Source organism: Neoarthrinium moseri, assembly GCF_022829205.1.
Source record: "Neoarthrinium moseri strain CBS 164.80 chromosome Unknown scaffold22_Wmoseri_CBS_16480, whole genome shotgun sequence".
NCBI classification, from domain to species: domain Eukaryota; kingdom Fungi; phylum Ascomycota; class Sordariomycetes; order Amphisphaeriales; family Apiosporaceae; genus Neoarthrinium; species Neoarthrinium moseri.
The window spans coordinates 241,788-263,269 of record NW_026055136.1 but is presented as its reverse complement, the minus strand read 5'-3'; the positions used below and the strand labels follow the sequence as shown (position 1 = coordinate 263,269).

Genomic DNA, 21,482 nt, shown 5'->3' with positions numbered 1-21,482 from the left:
CCACAATATAGCCACACCTCTTTTGCGCATGTATTACGGATTGTACCACCCTTTTGCGAGCGATTAATTACAATGGGTGCCACAGCACCACAAGCGAATTGGAATTGACCCTCTGCTACAAATCCCGTAATTCTGCGAAATTCTCAAGTTGGAGAGGAAATGAAAGAAGAGTTCCCTCCATAACTGTGGCCTTTGCCATTTACACGTGGGGTAGGTGGACCGTCCCTCATGTCTCGTACTCCACCACAGCAACCACTTACACCAGCCAATCCAGAACAATAAGAGCTAGAGATGAGCCAGTTGAATGAAAATCATTTACTTCTGAGCGATTTCGTATTCTCTGTTGCGACTGAATTGCTAAAGGAAAGAAAATCACACCCTTCTCCACATGACTTTCATTTCCCTATCAGGCGGAGTTGCTACCGCATTGGCATATCCTGTGTTATCCAGAGCAGGCCGATCAGAATGATTTCCATCTGACTTAAGCCATTCAACAAATTTGATTTCAAACTGAGACATGATCATCGCAACTGCAAGTAAGACCTCAGGCTTTGCAAAATTACGTCCTGCACAAATACTAATCCCTCCCCCTGTTTTAAGGAGTATATAAGCATAATTTCATGTTGTCGAGGAAAAATATTTGTAAATCACTCACCAAATGGAAAATAGTAGCCCTTTCGAGAATCTAGGGAGAACTCTGTCTTTTTAGTGACACAACCCGTATTGTCTGTCGTCACTATCTCCTTCAAGTGCCGATATGGCCAGAATTCTGAGGCTGGGTGGTCTGGAGTCCCCCCTATGTAAAGAAATCAGATGCATCCAGAATCATGTAGGATTTAGGTGAGTATAAGCAATCCCAATTTCTACTCAACTCGTGCGTTGTTAATAGAAGTGGATGTTCAACGCTCAAAATCAAAAATAAGAAGAGACAGTGAGAGACACTAACAAACAGTTTCATCAAGATGAGCTACCTCTGTAGGCGCCTGGAGAATAGATCCCTTGGGTATGTTGTAACCACCAATTACCACGGATTCGGTGGAAGTTCGCGTAACAAGGATGCTCACGTGTATTCGGAGGGTTTCGGTATATACTGATTGCAATACAGGCATAGAAGCGAGTTTCTGGGCATCGAAATTTGCTGATTCGCCGTCATTGGCGATTGTAGCCTCTGATACCTCCTTCTTGATCTTACAATATAAAACAGGATCCTTGATAATTTCAAACATCATCCAGGTACAGATCGGGATGGTATTTGCGTGGAGCCTGCACCGGGGGTTATTATTACCAGCTCCTGGTGGCACATATAAAGGATTACACTTACCCAAAGAGTAAGAGGGCGTAAGCGGCGCCTACGCTCTCGGCCGAAAAGCTGAACTGTTTCGTCCATTGAGCCAAACCCCTCGAAATCCGCGAGCCGAAGGTAGGCTCCCAATCTTGAACTCGGTGGAGATTTGCAGCATTCCAGTCAAACTCTTGGTCCGCAACTTCGTACCACATACGACACATGCAACAAAATCGCTCTCTAGCAGAAATTGCCCGTTTATTCAGCCAACTTGGCAGCCCGAATGACAGGGACTCGCCAAATTGCTCATATTCCCAGAAGGCGTCTATGAAATCCGGGTTGACTTCAAGCACTCGCGAGCCTAATACTGAAAGTGTGGCGGCGGTTGACATGTGCGTCCTGAGGAAATTAGAAATCCGTACCTCTACCCAGTTACCGGTAGGAAATTGAGAAAGTTCGTTATCAAAGTGCTGCTGGAAAGACGCTGACAAAGCAGCAACGGACTGAGCGTTGACCAGACCTTCTTCGTGCATTCGGTGCATCGCGTGCCATATGCGCTTTTCTGGCCCGGCTGGCCCGGCGCTGTCTTTTCTAGGTAGCGTAGCACTACCGGATGTATCTGAGGAGAACTTTGCTAGGTCTGTAGCTGCATATCCTGCCGTGTGTTCAAGTATTCGCAGGACCCAAGGGTCCGAAGTGAATGATGACCGGAATATGGCCGACACCGTACTGCCACCAGAGACCAAATGAAGAGTCATAGGGCCAAGCCTACACTGTACGACTGGGCTTGTCCTCAGCGCCTCTCTAGAATGAAGCCAGCATATTAGTGGGACTCAATAATCAGCCAAATACATCAAATCTTACCTGACTCGATTAATAAATAGCCTTTTGTTTGTCATGAACTGATAGGCATTAGAGACGCATGGAATAGTCTCACTAAGATAGGGAGGCTGTCTTAGTATGCGCCTGTTCTTTGGTCTAAAACCCAAGAATATTACTATTGATAGTGGGAGCAAAATGGTGATCCACGGTATAGGAAAACCCATCATGTCGGGAAATTGTGTCATCTCTCGGATTCAGCTAACTGGTGCTGGAGGTTGAACAGGCTGCGCAAGATTTCGAGTGCTCGACCGGGACACTCGCGTTTTGGCAAATATCAAAAATAAAACCAAGGGAGGCAGATCGCATGTGAGCAAAGTAATGGGATCAAAAACTGGCATTTCAACATCATTCTGTCGACTATCCCAAGGCTCCTCACGTGCCTACAAAGTACAACGGTTGATTAAGGCTGGTCTCACTGCAAGTGCCTTGACAATACTACTTGGTACAGGTACAAAAATGAATGGGACGCGAGCTGGGATGCAGTCTGATGTGATCTCAAGTGCCTCAGCATGCCTTTCCAGGCAACTCAAGGAAAGGAAAAGCGGCGCAGCTTGTGTGTGGTGATTCATTGTAAGGTTGTCAGAACCATCTCGAAACTCGTATTCATGCAACACAACATATAGACAAGCGATTGGATGATAACACGTATCCATCCATATTGCACGTCTGCATGTTACATGCAAGTTTCTCAACGTGCATACCAAAAACTTTGTGGAGAGTTTACGATCGCCCGGAAGAGGAGGGTTCCATTTGCAAACTGCACGTTATCTGCACAGATTGTGGCGCAGCAAGTTCAACGTTCCAACCTTGAATCCTGGATATGCATGATACAATATCAGGTGTAGTGATACAGAAAGAACAAGATACGGATTATCCCACCCCATTTGTAAGGCTGAGGCTGTAGGTTTCGCAGGCTCCGCGTTCAACCCGGGGCCTTGTGGGCACTTCTGTGTACCAGTTGAACTCACTTCTCATTTGGTATTCACAATTCCAAGCTCTGGCCAACTGAATCTCGTGTAACAACGGGACGTGCGCACGCCTTAAGTTAACTCTGGCTTGCTTGAAGAAGAGCCTTTTGAACACCGAAAAGTCGTATGCAAGGTCTTTAGTTGTGCCACACCTTTTGAAGTCACACGAAAAGCACCCTGATGTCACTCTGTTGCTATTATATCAAACGGCTATCAACTCTAGCACTTGCTACTCCACATGAGTGGAAGATTCTCCGGGTGCATCAATTGCAACAGTAACCCTCCATAACTTGTGTTATTATCAATAAAGTCCAGAACTCGCATCCTCGTTTCCGCGAAGGTCTCGTCGTCCCTCCGGCGTGGTTCCACCTTCCAGTCGCGAAACAGAGCGGCCATTATTGCGACCCACTCCACCTGTGAGAATTTCTTTCCCGGGCAATCTCTTGCTCCTTCGGACCAGCCAAGATAACTACCGCGGGAAGGCGGTGGGAGTAAGACTTCCTCGCTATAGTCCGCATGTAAGTCGAGTTTGAGATGAAGGCCATCCCGATTTTGAGAGAGATCGCATGTCGCCGAAGGTCTACATTTCTTGGTAGTGAACTCCTCAATCCAGCGGGACGGTCTCCACTCTCGCGCATCCGCACCCCAAATCCGAGGATTGTTGTGTACATGAATGTAGCTTGGGATGACTAAAGTCTTCGGAGGGATAGTCAATGTATGGCCTCTGATATCTAATGATTGTGTACGATCACTAGTCCACTTGACTTCGGGCACCAGAGTCTTGACGCGCAGTGTTTCGTAGAGAACTGCCATACAGCGCTTGAGACGGGGAAAGTCATAATCGTAGTTCCATTCTTGAGGGGGTCTATGACCAAGGACGCGGCGCAGCTCATGCGAAAGCCAGTCTTGAACAGACGGGTTCGCAGCAAGGTAGAAACTGTAGACAGGCCGGGGATTATGACATGTACTATAATAGCGAGCAGAAACAAAAGAAATCGAAAGGACGTGGGAACTTACATGGCAAACGTGAGAAGATGTGCGGTGGTATCATGGCCAGCGAAGCTGACTACAAACATGGTGCCATAGACTTCACGTTCAGCCAAGCATTTCTCCGTCTCCTTGTTCTGAGATGCGCGAACCAGTGAAGCCATGAGAGTTGAGTCTCCTGTCAGTTTGTTCTCACTTAGCCCGTGACGCTTTTGATTGTAAATACTTTCCATGTGTCCTTGAAATGTTATACAGGCGTTTCCAATCCTTTTCCATGCATCAGGTAGGGGTAGCCACGGCTTCGTAAAGAAGCGCGGACGCAACGCTAGAATTAGTAACGCGTTCTCCATAATACTGAGCAACGAGAATCGAAAGCTTGCCGATGGACTGGTTGGGTCGCTGTCATTATGTCCCTGGAACGAGTACGACTGACCGAAGCAGGCCTTACATAGAATGTGAAGAGATACGGTCCGCGCATCTTCGCTCAAGCTCGTAAACACTCGCTCGGAAGCCCAGTGTCTAGCCATCTGGTCGCCGAGTGATGCAGCCTCGGACCACACAATGGCATTACAGCGCTCATTGAGGCTCGACTGGACAATTTTTCGATGCGCTCTCCACTTGTCACCGGAAGCCTGTGGATATAAAAAAAATCAAACACAATGTTCACCTGGAGCAAACAAATCGGGTTTGGCGCTTATGAAAAAAAAAAAAAACCGTAAATGAAAACGAGGACACAGAGAATTCAGATAAAGTAGAAGAATGAACATACTGTAGCTATATTTGGTCCACCAAAGACGTCCAGCATTCCTAGTCTTATCGTTAATTTTGCACTCATATTGCCGACACCAATGATCGAAGCTCGCAATTGCAGTGGGAATAATCAGAACATACTTGTTATCTCTACCCACCGAGGGAAATCCTTTCCTCGACGGTACATATTCATCAAAGCATCGGGGTCCGCAAGATACAGCCAATTATGGGAAGGCGTTACCAGGACGAAAGCGTCGCCCATCTCATCATGCGCACAAGTTCTGTCGTGCTCATGCCAGCCACGATAGTTGAAGCGAGTGAAATTGTTTTCCCCCAGCACCCCGGGAAGCATCCTGACGAGGAAGACAATCTGCTTGTCCACGAGAAGCCATAATTTGTTTAGGTGGTCAATGGGGATAATGCGGATGGGTATGCCCATCTCGCGCGCTTGGAGGTAGTTGATGTACAAACAGTAACCGGAATATCCAGCCCATGCAAATCCCAGCGTGATGAAGACCCAAAGGCCCAGCAGTATTGAGACCATAATGACGCAGATTTTGGTTGCAGACTCGGAGGCCTCCGTATACAAATGTTGACGCCTCGGTAACCGCAATGCTATTATGGCTAGGAAAGAGTCGGCCAGATTTAAGTATATGGATGAGCTGGTGCAACGGCACTGACTTACCCTATGAGGTTCTAGAATTCCTGCAACGCGAGTAGCACTGGAGTCACAGTAGATAGGCATAAAAGCTTCAGGATAAGACTGCCAAAGCATTGGGAACGAGGCTGAATGATGACAGACGACGAGTCAAATGTAAAGGTGTGGCTCAGACATGGCTACACGCATTGCATAGCCAACAGAATGCCGGATCACGTCTGCAGCCACGTAATTTGTACAGTACGAATTTCAACCAACAGCACAGTGACTGGAGACGCATTGTAGGGTGCCTGAATTGATCAGGAGGTGGCCAAGCTCATCGACCATGACATTTAATGCCAGAGACTTATCTGACACGGCGACGCTGATTCATACCTATTTAGGTAGATTTACGATCGATCAATACATCTGATACATGGAAGCAACCAACACATTGCAACTTTATGGGCTCATTCTAACATAATGTTACATATGTCGTTCGGTGGCAACCGTGTCCCAAGTACGATGGTGTGTAGCAGTCGCGTCGAGGCTAAAGATCAATTCTGATTGGTTCGTTTCCTAGGATACATGCTTAATGTTTAGCCCCCGATGTACGTCGGTTGGTAGAATTTTGGGGGCTCTCGATCCGTGCATAAGGCCCGATTTAGGGGATAAGGCCCCTGTAAAAGGGTGGGTGGCCCCGAGGTGGGGGCGGTTCCCAAAGCATGGTACAGCGTAAGGATAAGTTCTCTTGCACAACTATGGTGTTGTATGAAGGATTTAGCCGGTAACACCTCCTGATGAGTCAATAGAGCACGTCAATCACTCGTGGTCCAATTATAGCATCTTGAGCGGTAAGTATATGCATCAAAGTCAGGGTGGTTTTGATGTACGGTACTTGGCCGTGCTTGTACCGAAATACTGATCCCAGAACAGTTGGACTTGCCTACCAGATCATAGCCAACATCCGTACCACATTCACGTGACACTCTATACATCCTAACGACGACAGAAATCTTAGATACCTATCTACATGTGAACACGGCGTAAACGAGCCATGTCACATACATGAGTTGCCGATAGAGCCTCTAAGAGGTTCTATTCTGATAAAGATCGCCCCTCAGTAATCTTTGTGTAATTAGTGCCATTTGTAATCACAGTCCTTCTCCAATTACTATCTTCGTCGAAATTCACCGTCATAAGGCCCGTTGGCACCACTGGTAGTTCGCGCATGGAGATCGCACCATCACTGCTGGACCAGCCTTCCAAAGTTTTGCACGTGTCTAGCACGCTGTCGTGGAGATGGCGGGCCCTGGCCCACAAACCTCTGCGAATGGCGCTTTTATAGATTGCCTCGCGCCGTTGTTGCTCCTGTTCGTGTTTATCGGCCTCCTTTCTTCTTTGAACAAACAGTGTGCGGAAGGAGACAATACAAGCTATGATAAAGGCTGGAATATGAAAATTTTGTTAGAAAATTTTGTGGGTTTTAGCCAAATTTCTGGCGCATAAGAGCCAAAAATAGAGTTTTCTAGCGAGAATGAACATATGGCTTACCAACACTGAACTCGCAGTAGAACCAGAACCAAGTGAATGTCGCACTCTGCATCTGCCCTTTTCCAGTGGAAGTGCCACTGTTATAGACCTGATGGAAAACACTACCACGAACGATTGTGATAGCAATAGTGAGAAATACGAGACCGAAAATCAAGGTCAGGATCAATTTCTTCTGCGTGCTGATACGACTTTTCCAGAGAATGGGAACTGGTAAACCAATGACTAAACATTACTGTCAGCTACGCACTGTATTCTTGCACGGCCTCCCATCACCAATCTCCCCGAATCACGAGGAGAGCTCGCGAGTTTGGGAGATGATGGTTTCAAATGAACGAACTCACTGAAAAAGTCGGACAGAGCATCCACTGAGGCTGAAAATATAGCGTTGAAGAATATGCGTTTCAAGGCAGTCGAATCGGTACAGTGCTCACTAAAAATGTAGGTGAGATCACCGAAAAAGCAGCCGAATTCCTGCATTCCAATCTGCGCAATTGCGCTAGCTACCGTAAAGACTAGGACAGCCCACCAGGCGATATTGAAACCATGGATATTTGCGCCGAGGCGGCGGAAGAAAATCAAGAAGTTGAGCTTGACGATTAGGACACCCACAATGGTGAGATTGACACATGTCCCTATTGCAACGAAAGCTTTCTTGGAGTTGGGATAGAAATTTGGTTCGAGAAGCTTGGACAAGTCACCCTTCTCAACAGCTTCTAAGTCGTAGGCATTTTGTACAAATAGCTGGATGAGGACGGCTTCCCCACTATGAATGATCAAGGCGAAGAGCATGAGGTAATCTTCAAGGAATAATCGGTGAAAGCAGACAAAGCGGATGTAAGCCCGAACGGTAAAGGCAATGCTGCACAGGGCGAAGAAAAGCCAATTTAGGACCTTGCCACGCAGAACAGAAGTCAGTATCTAGCTTGCGTTGATTGGAGAAAACAATGCCCAAAAATTCGCAGTAATGCAGGTGCCCAATGTTAGTAGAATTAACTTACATAGAAGGCTGCCGCCGATATGATGTCGTTACTGGTTGGTAAAATAATAAAACCAGAACTAGTGGAGCTGGTAGAATTTTTGGAGTCCATTATCAGTGCGTATATGATATCAAATATTTGTGAGTTTCAATGAAGTGTTTGGAGTGAAGCCGTAGATGAACAGTTAGTAGTAGTCAAAGGTCCAAAGGGCGTTGAGAGTAGCATTGCCTTGTCCAACGCTTGCCATCTTATTTGACGTCTGAGTTCTTCTGCCTTCCTGTGGCTCAGCTGCTCGGCCATGGGAGTGGAAGCTCATGCAGATTAGTGTGATAACTTCCACATGCGGTAGAAAATCCCTACCTGAAACATACATACCGTACATATATGAAAATCCTACGTATTATCTGTGCAACAAGAAGTTGGCACAAGACCTCGCGCATGAAGGCCAACAACTAGCATCCAATAACGTGCAAAAGTACTTTGCAGATGTAGTGTGCTAATCTACTTGTGTACATATACGTGAATTGTCTTTTAGGTACATATTCGGGCTTATTTTCCCCGTATTTATGAACCTGAACCCTTGAGCCTTGGCGAGACTTTCCCTCGGAAGCGAACCTGGTTAGTTACTATATCCCACATAAGATATTTCGGGAAGCATGAGCTTCATTTCAGCTAGGATTGATGGGTCATAACACTACCAAGATATTGATCACATGTTCCGCGCATGCATGAGCGAGCAACACGGCAGGAAAGTTGGCAGTCACAGCTTGGGTAGTAGTAGGACTAAGCTCATTTGCCATTGGTAGAGAATAAACCGTTCGTGCTATGTTGGCTGCACGGCAAGTAATCGTGCATAAGGAACTTAGAGGTAACTATTAATAGTATCTGATATATGCAGTTATCTATGACTTGCCTCTCAGGCCCGTCCCGCTTGCAGGACGGTAATGTATGCGCAACCAACATCACCCGAATTCTTGTGCCCCAACTTGTCCACTACTACGGGCATACATGAATACTACGTTAGACAGCATTGAAGGAATTGCGCCGCATGTTATTCCTTGCTAAAAGCGCATGTATGTCCCTGCTTGAAAATCAACAGAAAGAGTTACCTTGATGTATTGAAACGTGGGGCGCAGACAACCTGTGGCCCACACCGTCAATTCCCGTTGGCTACGGCGAGCTGCGCTACCCGCCATCTTTCGCGAGTCATCCGGCAGGGCCAAAGCTCCCGGCCCCACCCCCAGCGTGGTGTTGCAGATTTTGGCCCTTCTCTTCTGAGTCCAACAAGGTCTGAATGCCCGGGCATTTCTGGGTCTCGGCGACTTGCTCAGCTTGCCCAACAAGCGAACGTCTCTTGAACAATTATTTAAGGCTAAATGCTGCATACAAATACGTTGACAAGGAGAAAGAGGGGGGTGGGGCCAGCGTGTAGCAACATCAAATTGACTTGATTTACATCAACATCTTGTTATGCTCAAAGGGCTCTATCCCAATATAAGCATGCAATGATTTATTTTGAGTCCATACCACAACTAATGTCCTCAGGCAGTAGGTACTGACTTTGCTAAATGCTGGCCTGGATCTGACACGTAGTACGCTTGCTCAACAGGAGTAAAGTAATATCTATTCATGATAGTCTGGAGACATTATGTGTACTTTCTAATACGCAGACAGATGAAGGCTAGAAGTAGGTAACTTGAAACGTAGATACATACAGAATAGAATAAGAAGAGATTCAATTTCTATAAACTAATGCGTAAGGATACTGTAGAAAACAAGCAAAGTAGTTCCTCCGTATACAGAGACTCAGCTAAGATTGTCAAGTGCTTGAGGGTTCCAAGCGGTCTATCGGGTGACTTGTGGGACTATCCTCTGATACGATATCCATAGCCTTATCTGATCCTGAGAATATGATGTTCCATTTCTTGGAGCGATCCCTGGGCCGAAGCTCGATCTTGATGTCTTCGTCCGGAATGGGAAATCCCGCCTGTGCAGGCGAATTCTCACAGGTGGGTTCAACCCATTTTCCTTGGACAGGCACCATGTCAAATTGAAGTACCACCAGTGCCGCAAATGCCATTATTTCGGTACTCGCAAAATGGCGACCGGGACAGAGGATATGTCCGCCACCGAAGGCGCGGAATGCAACGCGGTTTGGCCTCTTCTGTCCTGTTCCTGGTTTGCGGGCAAAACGCATGTGGTCGAATTCACCGGCATTATCACCCCACGCCGTAACATCAGTATGTTGTACAGTAGCTGGAATCATGAGCATACTGCCTTTTTTAAGATGATAACGGCCATCCAAGTCTACGTCTTCGAGGAGTACACGCGGACCAGGGTTGACAGCGCGGAAACGCATTGTCTCCTGGAAAGTGCTCAGTAGAATTGGACAGGAAGTGCGGATGCCGGCCAAGTCAACGCAGTGAAGGATACCTTCATCTTTGTTATGGTCTTCATACACAAGGGCTGAGACCTCGCGGCGTACATCTTCCAAAACTTGGCCGTCGGAGTAGATGTGGTACAGAACCCACATGGCACACGGCGTAGTGTTGCCTAGCACGGCGAATGTGTTTCCGAGCTCGCCGCGAGCGATATCTTCGTCATTCAAGCCAAATCTCTCACGGTGGTGCTCGTAACGCAGACGCACGAGCCCCGAAGAAGAGTTATGCCCACTCTTGCGTATGTAATCCATCATGGCATCGGCAACAATCTCGCGAGCACGTAGAAGTTTAGGGAAAAAGACTGATGCCAAAGGAAACATAGAAAACGTCAAGAAGCCAGCTTCAAAAATCCTATCATTGATCAGAAATGATTCTCAGGCCGAAAATTTATAGAGGAACCATATGAACAGACTCACTTCCAAGCTTCGGCAACGGCAGGGTCTCGATATGGATTATGTGGTCCCCAGACAGCTTCAGTAGTAGCTGTGACCATAGTTTTGCGCGACCATTGCGATAGGCCAAGTTTCAAAGTTCCCTGTGCACTGAGTGTTTCCATTTCGGAGGCAAGAACCTCGATAGACCTCCTGTTAATCGCATCAAGGTCCTTTCCGGGACCCATGGCAGGTATGATAAACCGTGGCCAGCTAACACTGAAGCCATGTTCACTTGTCAGATCTTGGTGCATTACCCTGACAGCTTCCTTGCTCATGCCAACGACGGAGCCAGCTTCAGCCGCAATGGCGGCAAAGCTAACCGTGCGCCATTGCTTCTGCAGCAAGGGGATGAGTTCAGTCGAATTGACAATATACATCCGTTGGAAAGGCAATCGGAGAGTATATATGGGTAGACCATATTTGTTCCTGTCAAAGCGGTGAGTGTCAGGGATAAGTACCCAGATTGGCTTTGACAAACGAACCTCAATCGCACATGAAACCGCGACTTTTCTCTAATCATACCAATTAGAGGGCTCAGAAACGGAATCCCCGTCTCAATGGCTGGTGGCTCGCTTGCATCTTGAGTCAAGCGCAGGAGAAGGCGAAGAAAAAGGTAAGTAGTAGCGATAGCGCCCACGACCAAGGCTACGGTAGGCGACATCGTAGTTTGTGAGATGAGTTGTAAAACGGCAGAAAAGTGGAGAGTGAAGTGGATCGAAGTCCTAAACTATGAGTTGGAGTTTCGAGAGGAGTTTTCTCTCCCAAGCTTGGGTTCCCGGCTGATGATCATACAGCTTTTTGTTTACTTGTTTGCCTGCGCTCGCTTGACTCGTAACCGCCGGCCCCCAAAACATCTGCTTGCCTTACCCCGCTACCCCTGGATCTTGCGGTACATACAATCAAGTACATATACATGTGGCTTCTGGCCAAAGTGGGGCAACTTGTATACCCTTGTAGTCACTACCTGTGGAGGTTGCTAAAAGCGCCGAAGTAGAGTGAGTTGCTGCAAGGGGGTTTGATCTTTACCTGCCCACATTTTATTTGATCCCATACATATGTACCTCTATCTTCAAGATTCAATTACCTAAGTGTTGGGGTCTTTATCAACGTCATACTCATACTGCCCAAATCTGTTTCGTAGCCAATGCTGCCAAGTACAATACTTGGAATCAATCTTCAGTTCAATCTGTCAAATTATCAAACCGTATTTCCAGTATTTCTGCGGAGAAATGTGTTCGCTTCTACTATCTTTAACTGCAGTTTTGGTGCTAACGGTCTACATCCTGCGGCACCTTCTAATCCCTTCTCATGATCCCAAAGAGCCGCCACTTATCAAGCCCAGAACACCAGTTATTGGACACGTTACTGGTCTTCTACGTAATGGTACCAGGTACCACTCAGATATTGCGTTAGTCATCAAAGTTTCTATTTCCAATCTTCAAGACTGACTCGTTACTACTAGAAAACGATGCGGTAAACCAATCTTCACCTTAGGTTTCCCGGGGGGCAAGATGTACATAGTCACATCGCCTGGCCTAGTTATGGCGTGCGACAGAAGCGCTAAAACTGTTTCATTTGCCCCTTACGTTGTTACATTTGCTAAAAGAATACTTGCGGCAAGCCAGGATAGCGTGCGCCTGCTGTCCGAGGACTTGCTTGAGAACAAGGGGCCAACTACCCTTCGCCCCGAGACCATGCGAATCATGCACCAAACACTTATGCCAGGCACTTGCCTAGACGAACTAATGCACACGGTGTTGAATAATTTCTCAAGATCCTTAGAGAAAGACATTAAGAACGACAACCAAGCAGTGTTGCCGATGTTCCAGTGGATCCGATCGCTTGTCAGCATAGTTAATACTAACGCTGTATATGGATCTGATAGAAATCCTATGCAAGATCCAACCATAATTGAAAGCTTCTGGTAAGGATGATTACTGTATCTTTCATTAAGTCCTACAGAGCATACTAAAGACGGGTTTAGGGATGTGGACAAAGATTTTGCCCTTCTAGGCCTTCAGGTGCTGCCTGGCCTTATAGCACCTGCGGGGAGCCGCGGCAGAGAGCGGTTCTTTCAAGCTTTCCGAAATTACTACGCTACGGACAGTGTCAAGACGGCATCTCATCTCATTAAAGCGCGCTTCAACGTCAACAAGAAACATGGAGTTTCGGATGAAGACATTGCGCATTTCGACCTAGGCGTTTGTACTGCCCTGTTGGTCAACACTGTTCCGGCCATATGGTGGACGCTGTTCCATGCCTTCTCGAATCAGGCTCTGTTGAAAGAATTACGCCATGTTATTGCGGCCGCAATTTCTAGACAGTACAAGTCTCGAGAGCCTCTTACTGCTATTTCTATTGACGTACCACATATCATCCAGACCGTTCCACTCATAGATTCGTTCGTCAAGGAAGTACTTCGCGTCCATAGCAATAGCATGTCTGCCCGGTTGCTGCTCCAGGACAAAGTGATTGAAGATGACAAAGGGACATCTTACCTTCTCAAGAAGGGCTCATTCCTTGCCATGCCCTCCGCACCTGTGCACGCAAGCACAGACGCATGGGGCCCAAATGCATCGACTTTCGATCCAGCACGCTTCCTTCACCTACAAGGCGACAGAATCTCCAGGTCCGCATATCGGGCTTTCGGTGGCGGGCACGCCTTGTGCCCAGGCAGACATTTTGCAATGAATGAGATCATGGGAATATTGATAATTATGGTTATGAAGTACGATATTTCACCCTTAGACGGTGATTGGAGCATTCCAGAGACGAGAGACCATATTTCAACAAGCGTCATGACACCAGGCAGGGACTTCCTCGTCAGGATTAAACCAAGAGAAGAATTGCAATACATGGGTGGTAACTTTGTCTGGCGGTTTCAGAAGAGGACTGGAAGAAGTGAGTAGGTATATAAGATTGTTCCTGATAAAGCCATAGCTGTCAAGCTTCTGTTTGGTTCTATTCACACACGCGATTATTTCAATAGACAGTCTTTTATACGTCTCTCAAAAGTTACGTGAACCCGTTGATATATAGTATTTAGTTTCAAACTATTGTTGCAGTGCTTGCTTGTCGCCATTGATCCGTTAGCCCAATTGAAGCAGGTGTGGAAACGGCATGAAAGCATTGTTTTGGGGTCTTTGAGCCTCTAACGGTTCTTTTTCCTTTGATTCGTCGACGTTATCTTTGCTCATGCCGGATTGTTCTGTCTGTAATACTACTAAGGCAGAGAGTGAAGCAAAGGCCCAACTAGCTTGGATTAGCTTGGATCAACGCTCACCTGCTAGTGAGAATTGTCCGATTTCATCATTCCTGATTACTATGTTTGATCCGATCTTGCCTTTCCCACTCAAACGGTTGATGAATATCTCTCGGTCGGACATCGGTGATGGAATCTCTAGTCTACTGCTTTCAGATGGGGATTCCGCGTATCTTGGCAAGTTTGACCCGAAGAAAATATGGGGGTTAAGCTTTAAATCAACGTAGCATTTGGCTCCTTGATCTTGTCTGCATGGTGGCATTCTATTAGTGATTAAGGGGATGCCGTGGCTTGCTCTAATGCTTCGGCTTTGAATCTCAGCATTGGGTAAGCGTGTTGGGCGAGACTGCTTCTATAAAACTCCCATGTTGTACCACATGCAACCATGATATCCATACTCAGCTCCGATGGCACTCCAATTCGTCTGAGGAGGTCCTTCAAGGTCGGTGGAACCTCAGTCACGCCGGACTGTGCTCCTTCTTGCCCGACCCGGTGCGACATCGGCGCTGTCAGACACTCTAGCTGGTCCCCTAAACGGAAGCCGTAGAAGAGCGTGAAATGTTGGAGTCGCTCAAAAACTGCGACGCGTCTCGGCATACTCATCAGTTCGGCGGGTGACTGAAAGTTGAGGTTCGCGAAGATAACGTGACGGACACGCTGCCGCAACAGTAGGTTGTCCTCTTTTCCGAAGAACTTGGAGTCTGATGAGGTCCGCCTCGTATTTATAGCGACAATCTTGTTCGCGAAATACGCCTCCTTGCCTAATCTGCGGATGCGGCGGCTCGTCGTGTTGATGCGGAGCCAGTCGGCACAATGGATGGCTTGACTGTCTGGCAGACATCTGATTAGACGTGTCGTGGTGGTGCTGCTGTGGGGGTAATCAATCGTCATCGCGATCGAACATGCCGCAGAACCGGAGAAGGCGATGGTGCCTTGCTGTGTCTTCTCAGAGTCGCGATCCCAGTCGATATAGAACGGGCTAGGACGGAGCATGGCGAAGTTGAGGATCTTTTGCAGTATCTCATCTGGCAGCTTCTCGAGTGGATTGGCTTGATTCGGCGCTGCACACGTGGCGGGGCGGAGCATTTTGGGCTGTTGGTCTTACTCAAAGGTTGTACTATCCGTGACAGGGCGTCTCACGCACGACCAAGGCTCCCAGAGGTGTATATATGTGTGCAGCGTGTTTGCTATTGTGGGGAAAATCTGGCGCCAAGGCTGCTGCTATTTATAAGTTTAAGCCTTAAGGAGTCGTGACGGGTGCTGGGCTGCAGCACCACCCCTGCAATTCCTTGCCGATCAATTCAGCCCTATAGACCGCGGCCTCCGGCATGCACTACCGAATGAGGGCATGACGGCGGACAACGTGCCAGAAGGTATCATGCAAAAGTTCTCGGACTCAGAGAAGAAAAATTGCCATCAGTTGTTTGCAGCGTGCACCAAGCAGTGATCCCTTGGTGGCCTCAAGCCACTGGCTAACTAAGACGGGTTCTACATATGAAGTGCCCACGCCTGTATTGTTCGCTATCTCGACTAATAACGACGTGAATCTTCACAAACATGCCCAGTCTTCCCATTCCCACCACCTGAAACCTGACGAGCTACATATGTCTACAGCCCGCACCAGGGCTCGTTGTAAATGCTCATCGACATCCAGATCACATGTTGCCACACTGTCCAGCCGCTCGGAAATCTCTGTTGATGTTCAGATCGCTAGAAACATCTTTGGTAGCATACTGCAGTAAGTTCTGGCTCTTAGGGCAAGTGCTTCCGCGAGCACGATCCTCCAAGTCACGTCGCGTCGATGCCCCGATCTCAGAGAGGCTGAAAAAGTCGTTGGGGCGCTGGATGACCTGCACGACGCTGCCCTGTGAGCTGGCCCAGTCATGGATTGCCTGGATCAGGTTCTGCATCTGAGCGAGCGTAGGGTTGGCATAGGCGCCGGCCGTCTGAAGGCCGAACCCGAAGTCGTTCGAAATGACGCCTCCAGCTTTGCCATAGATGGCACTTCTCGTGGCAGAATTCGTCATCCGCCACGCCTCACGGACGTTCCGGTTGAGAGACTGGTGGTCGAGAGCCCAGCCCCAAAACTCGGACATCAAACCCTTGGCTGGACCACCTTCACCCAGTTGTGCAAAGCTGTCGATAATGCTTTGAGGGAAACCAGCGCCGAGCATGAAAAAGATGCGACCTTGGGCTGACCACTGCAGAGTCATGCGGCCACGTCCGACTCTTTTGGATAGATCGGTGGAGTCTGATCCATCCAAAATCTCGCGCGCAATAGCGGCGGGCTGAATTTCAGACGAACCTAAAGAGGCGTCTCTGCCGGCAAGGGAAGTATCCGAGGACGGAGTAGGTATGGCCTGAACCGCGGTAATGAGCGCGGCGCCGTAAAGGCACAATGACTTGAGGGAAACCATGATGACGGTTATGAGACTGGTGAATATAAATTGCTTAGGGAAATGTTTGCAGGATGCTAGATGTTCTTGTTGCTGGTTGCTGATGTTAGGTAGTCACTGGCGATGCGTCTTCTTATAAACATCACTAACACAATCGAAGACAGTGTCGGTACGATGAAGTAACACAGTCTTGCAAACTTTTACGCTCTATACTGCCCCAATGATAATTATAGAATGTGTGTCTGCAGACTGTCCACCATATAGGATCTGCCTCGTAGGATCAAGTCGTTCGAGGCTGATCACATCTCGAGGATCATTGGGTAAGCGAGACCCAAAAACGAGACGGTACAAAATAGAACCCTGGACTAAGTTAATACGTAGGTAAGGAGTTGGTGGTCCTTTGGGAGGCTGGAGCCTTGCAGAAGGAAACAGCCGAGTCATCCGAACTTCATGCAAGTTAGGGCTTACCCCTGTTGCACTACATACCGAGAGAACTCTTATTGACTTCCCCCGGTCCGCTGTGCCACAACTAAAGCTTAACCTGGTTCCTTCCTCGACATCATCGCTTTCAGAGGTTGTTGAGCATAGAGATTTGAGACCGCACGCGGCGCGGCTGCTCCAGCGAGGCTCACGCCTTTTGACCTCCGAGCAATCCTGGCTTCAGGGTTGCATTGACCAACTTCACAGGCGCAACTCAGAGCTTGCCCGCAGCTTGTGTGAAAAGTCAGGCACAGCAACCAATAGTGCCAAGACGGGGCAGGGCAGTTTCTCCTTAGCTGACCCTGGCGCCTGCTTAGAAATATAAAAAAAAAAAATGGGACCCTGCAACGTGGATATAGGCGCCAAAGGATTTGAGTGGTCACCGTGGGGTGGCCCCCATGTTCCGGGCAAATTCATAGCCAAAGAATGCGCAGGTGACACAATTCAAGAGGCGTTTCGTAAAAATTCCTACATTGTTGTGGGTTAAGCTGAGGGCGGAATTGATCCTGCGCCGCCACCAGCGGCCGCCAAAAGGAGTTGCGACAGGGGCATACGCCGCCCGCGCCACCTACGCGTACAAATGAACCAGTACGGGAGGTATATCGATAGATTGAAGTATACTATTGTTGGAATCTCAGCGATTCATCTGCAATCCAATATTCAAACACCTATCGCTGAAAGGTTGCAGATCCTGCACCATGGCCAGCCTGAAGTGGGCGGTGTGATGACGACAAAGCGCCAGCTGTGATCCCTCGTATCGGAAGCTTCGGCTTTCAAATGATGGCTTTGGTCACTAAGAAGCCTTAGAGTAACCTAGGTAGAGCAGATGGGCGGTCGGTGAGGTGCAAAAATTGAGTATAAATTCCCTACTGCCATCTCTCAAATCTATAGCAAACAGATCACCCTCACACCAACATACCAGCACACCAAACCTACAAAGTACAATATCACCCTTCTTCATAGCACTTTATCAATACCATAGCCTTGACCTACACATTCTGTTAACGCCGGACCAACTATCTATCATGTATTCTAAGACTTTCTTTGTTGCAGCGGTCCTTTCGGGACTTGTCGTTTCGGGCCCCTTGCCCGGCTCTTCCGAGCTGCAGTCGAGAGAACCCGGAAAGAATGTTGCCATCACCGATGCTGAATGGGCGCGACTCAAGGGTGCAGGCCTCAAAGCTCGCGAATCGTCCGCGCTGGCCGGTCGCACCCCAGCCTCAAAGCACAATGTGCCCATCACTGATGACGAGTACGAAGCACTGAAAGCCGGCGGCCTAATGGCACGAGATGACAACGAGAGCGGGCTTCAAGCGCGCGACAAGGTCATGAACTGCGGCCACTTGGTCACTGGCGAAGGCGGCAGCAATGGCCACGGCAAGTGGATTCCAGTCGGTGCTTTCGGCGAGGCAGTATCGACTTTCTGTAAGCAAACACTACCTCAACTTGATAACAGGCCACATAACTAGTATCTTTGTCTGACCCGTTCGACAGGTAACGCGTATGTCGGCACAGACATTGAAAAGGGACACGAGACATCAGATACCTACCCCATCAAGCTCACTAACCAGAAGAATGACAAGATCAATGGCCCAGACGGAAAGCTCACATTTGCCATCTACAATACAGAGAAGAGTGGTACATATGCAGTAGACTATGCCACCTGTGCCAGGGCTATGAAGGCACCTCTAGGAAACCACATATCCAAGAGAGGTGAGGATGGGGAGGAATATGTCTACCTCGGCAAGCGAGACAACTGCTACGGAAAGAAGCACAAGGACTACGAGGGAGGCTACTACAAGGTCGATGGTATTGGAGCATTTGGATCTGAGGTCTATGCGGCCTAAACCACACCATTGCATCTATATTACTCCTGGTGTTTTGGCTGGGGCTCAAAATGGAGGCGGAACGGACAGTGTTTCATGTGTCGCCATTTAGCATTTGATTATGTTACCAGTCTGATCTCCCGCGTCTTGAAGGTTATTGTCGTTATTTGCAGCTTTGTTCTTGTTAATCCAGTCGTCTTGAATCTTACAAACGACTGTCTTTTTGAACTGAATTTGTATTCTATCGAACATGGTTCGATGCTAGAATTTCTCACATTTCTCACTTATATCGTAGCTGGCATTAGAGCATTGGGCTATTGATCGATGCATGGTGTTTGTTTCGAAGAGCTGGCAACGTAGTCTATCGTTGGAGGCAATCAGGGAGCAAGTTGAATTTGGGGACTCACTACCGCAGTCTGGTTATTTCCAACGAAGGTTTGCAGCAGATAAATTTGGATGCGGCGGGTATATGACCAATAAGAACTCCAACTTCTCCCTGGGCGCTTCGACTGGACCAGGTTTCTAGACCATCGGGCGCCTAAAGCTGCAGGTCTCCACAACGCCCTAACCTCGATATATGTTGGTATGGAGGCTGGACTCTTGCCCATACCAGCTCTCCCGAATACAAGTTACACTCTTAGTGGCCAATGTCATTATTTAGTTGCAGTGCGACGCCGTATTTCACGTCAGCAAGATGCCGCTTGTCCCTTTTGTGAAAGGCTTCGAAATCAGCGTCACCATACTCGGCAAGTTCCTTCAAGCAAATGGCCTCGACGCGACCGATGTGTCACGGTAGTGCATTAGGTTTACAGAAGGTCCGGTGAGACATCGAATGGTGTCCGCTATATAATCCCATCTTGTCCCTTCTCCTTGAAACGGGATAAGATTTAGTCTCTTCATGAATGGAACCATACATTTGGACTTCTGATTATACCCGACCTCACAATCCCTTTGACACGATGATTATCGCATCTTCCCACCAGAGGCAGCAGAGATTTTCGAGCTGTTCAGGACTAAAGGTGTAGATGGTGAGATCCGTATTTTCCGGCCCTCACGGGATACCTTTCTTCCTATAGAGCGACTTTACGTCTGCTACGACTGGGTCTTGATTTATGTCGCAAAGGAAGTTGAAGACTTTCTGACTAAGCCACTCCCTCGCGGATTCGAAGAGATCGAACAAGGGCTCCAGATCCAGAGTGGTATCTCTACATTTACTGTATTCGCTGAAGATGAGCCGTGGATTCCAGAGGCACTACAAGCTACGGAACGAGTGAGGTTGGTTCACACCGGATGCATGTGGAAAAGCCGCTAATACAAAGAAGACACCAGAACCTTCTTGCGACTTTGTGGTGAAATCATGATTTCATGGGTGAATTTTCTTGAGCGCCGGCAGTCTAGACATGGTGCTGACCGTGATGACCGGCCACTGCCAGAATATTCAGATTTCCATGCATACTGAAAAGAGTTTCAGCGACATGGTAATGTCCTCACTTTTTCGCTTTGAACATAAATAGGGAGCGTCGCATAATGAAGGGTAGTCGTTAAAACCTTATTGCCAATTACAGCTTGTAAGATTGCTCATTGTTCAGAACGCGTTGTATTGGCATGCATTAATTGTTTCAAATCATCACTACCCGTGGACTGCTTCTGTGTTGACAGCTGTAAACGTGACGTTATGAAGTAAAATCAAGATATACACCTCATCTGACCTGAACCTATGCATGCCTCCTGACTCGTTGATTAAACCTTAAACACACTCATTAAGAATTATTTTCCAGGAATGATCACAAGAATAATGCCTCCATATTCTAGAATTATAATGCGACGGCTGCGAGAAGCACGAGAGGCAGACCAAGCACCAGGTTGTTGACCGTGCTTGAGCCGGCACCTGACTTGGTAGCAGTTGCAACAGCAGACGAGGTCGTATTACTAGCCCTGGCAGAGGAGGAAGCAGCACTGGAGCCGTTCGCACGCGCACTACTTGAACCTGCAGCCCTCGTGGTCGCAGCTCTGCTAGAAGTGGTTGGCGCTCTGCTGGAGGAGTTCACCGCCGCTGATGATGACGATGTGCGAAGAGTGGTACCAGTGACAACAGTTGTCGATGCGGGCCGGGCACTTGAAGAAGTCACAACCTGACGAGGGTAGTTATGAGCCTGTGCTCGGTGATTAGTTGATACTATTGTGCCAAACTCAGTGAACTTACAGCTTCAATAGCACGGGGGTTAGGGTTCGCATCAATCTGGGCATTGGCCGCAGAGAGGAGGGTCGCTATCGCGATGATAGAGAAACGCATTTTTACTTGTGCTTGTACAGATGTGAATGTATTTGAGAAAACCCAAGTTGGTGAATGATGTTGGTAAGTAAAAGTAAGCTTGGGATGGCAGAGATGCCAACCTTATTTATGCTCATGTCTGTCCAAGGCGTGACTGGTCTCGAATGAGGTGCCTTCTATCAGCCCCATCATCACACTGAAGATCTGCAGTAAAATACAGTCTAGCACCCCAGCTGAGAGAAGGTGGCTTTTGAAGCGGCGAGTTGCCACAGAGTCCTTTCGCCGAACTTGGAATAGGCTTGGCACGACTTATAGTCTAGTTAACTAGTTCTGC

General features: G+C 48.0%; 7 protein-coding genes across 7 annotated transcripts; 2 read left to right on the top strand and 5 right to left on the bottom strand.

Moving 5' to 3' along the window:
• Positions 1–6,604: 6,604 nt before the first annotated feature.
• On the bottom strand, positions 6,605–8,148 carry JN550_006398 (uncharacterized protein; the record flags this gene model as incomplete). The annotated part of the gene is made up of 4 exons (XM_049318133.1): positions 6,605–6,954; positions 7,061–7,282; positions 7,402–7,978; positions 8,059–8,148. The coding sequence occupies 4 exons, from the start codon at positions 8,146–8,148 to the stop codon at positions 6,605–6,607; spliced, it is 1,239 nt and encodes a 412-aa protein (XP_049171617.1).
• A 1,708-nt stretch (positions 8,149–9,856) lies between these two features.
• On the bottom strand, positions 9,857–11,573 carry JN550_006397 (uncharacterized protein; the record flags this gene model as incomplete). The annotated part of the gene is made up of 3 exons (XM_049318131.1): positions 9,857–10,829; positions 10,895–11,338; positions 11,395–11,573. The coding sequence occupies 3 exons, from the start codon at positions 11,571–11,573 to the stop codon at positions 9,857–9,859; spliced, it is 1,596 nt and encodes a 531-aa protein (XP_049171616.1).
• A 1,231-nt stretch (positions 11,574–12,804) lies between these two features.
• On the top strand, positions 12,805–13,821 carry JN550_006396 (uncharacterized protein; the record flags this gene model as incomplete). Its single annotated transcript, XM_049318130.1, has 2 exons — positions 12,805–12,836; positions 12,897–13,821. 2 exons carry the CDS (start codon positions 12,805–12,807, stop codon positions 13,819–13,821), a joined length of 957 nt encoding a protein of 318 aa, XP_049171615.1.
• A 626-nt stretch (positions 13,822–14,447) lies between these two features.
• On the bottom strand, positions 14,448–15,260 carry JN550_006395 (uncharacterized protein; the record flags this gene model as incomplete). The annotated part of the gene is made up of 1 exon (XM_049318129.1): positions 14,448–15,260. The coding sequence occupies one exon, from the start codon at positions 15,258–15,260 to the stop codon at positions 14,448–14,450; it is 813 nt and encodes a 270-aa protein (XP_049171614.1).
• A 569-nt stretch (positions 15,261–15,829) lies between these two features.
• Positions 15,830–16,591, bottom strand: JN550_006394 (uncharacterized protein; the record flags this gene model as incomplete). The annotated part of the gene is made up of 1 exon (XM_049318128.1): positions 15,830–16,591. The coding sequence occupies one exon, from the start codon at positions 16,589–16,591 to the stop codon at positions 15,830–15,832; it is 762 nt and encodes a 253-aa protein (XP_049171613.1).
• A 1,484-nt stretch (positions 16,592–18,075) lies between these two features.
• Positions 18,076–18,897, top strand: JN550_006393 (uncharacterized protein; the record flags this gene model as incomplete). The annotated part of the gene is made up of 2 exons (XM_049318127.1): positions 18,076–18,475; positions 18,545–18,897. 2 exons carry the CDS (start codon positions 18,076–18,078, stop codon positions 18,895–18,897), a joined length of 753 nt encoding a protein of 250 aa, XP_049171612.1.
• A 1,793-nt stretch (positions 18,898–20,690) lies between these two features.
• Positions 20,691–21,169, bottom strand: JN550_006392 (uncharacterized protein; the record flags this gene model as incomplete). The annotated part of the gene is made up of 2 exons (XM_049318126.1): positions 20,691–21,029; positions 21,080–21,169. The coding sequence occupies 2 exons, from the start codon at positions 21,167–21,169 to the stop codon at positions 20,691–20,693; spliced, it is 429 nt and encodes a 142-aa protein (XP_049171611.1).
• Positions 21,170–21,482: the final 313 nt, after the last annotated feature.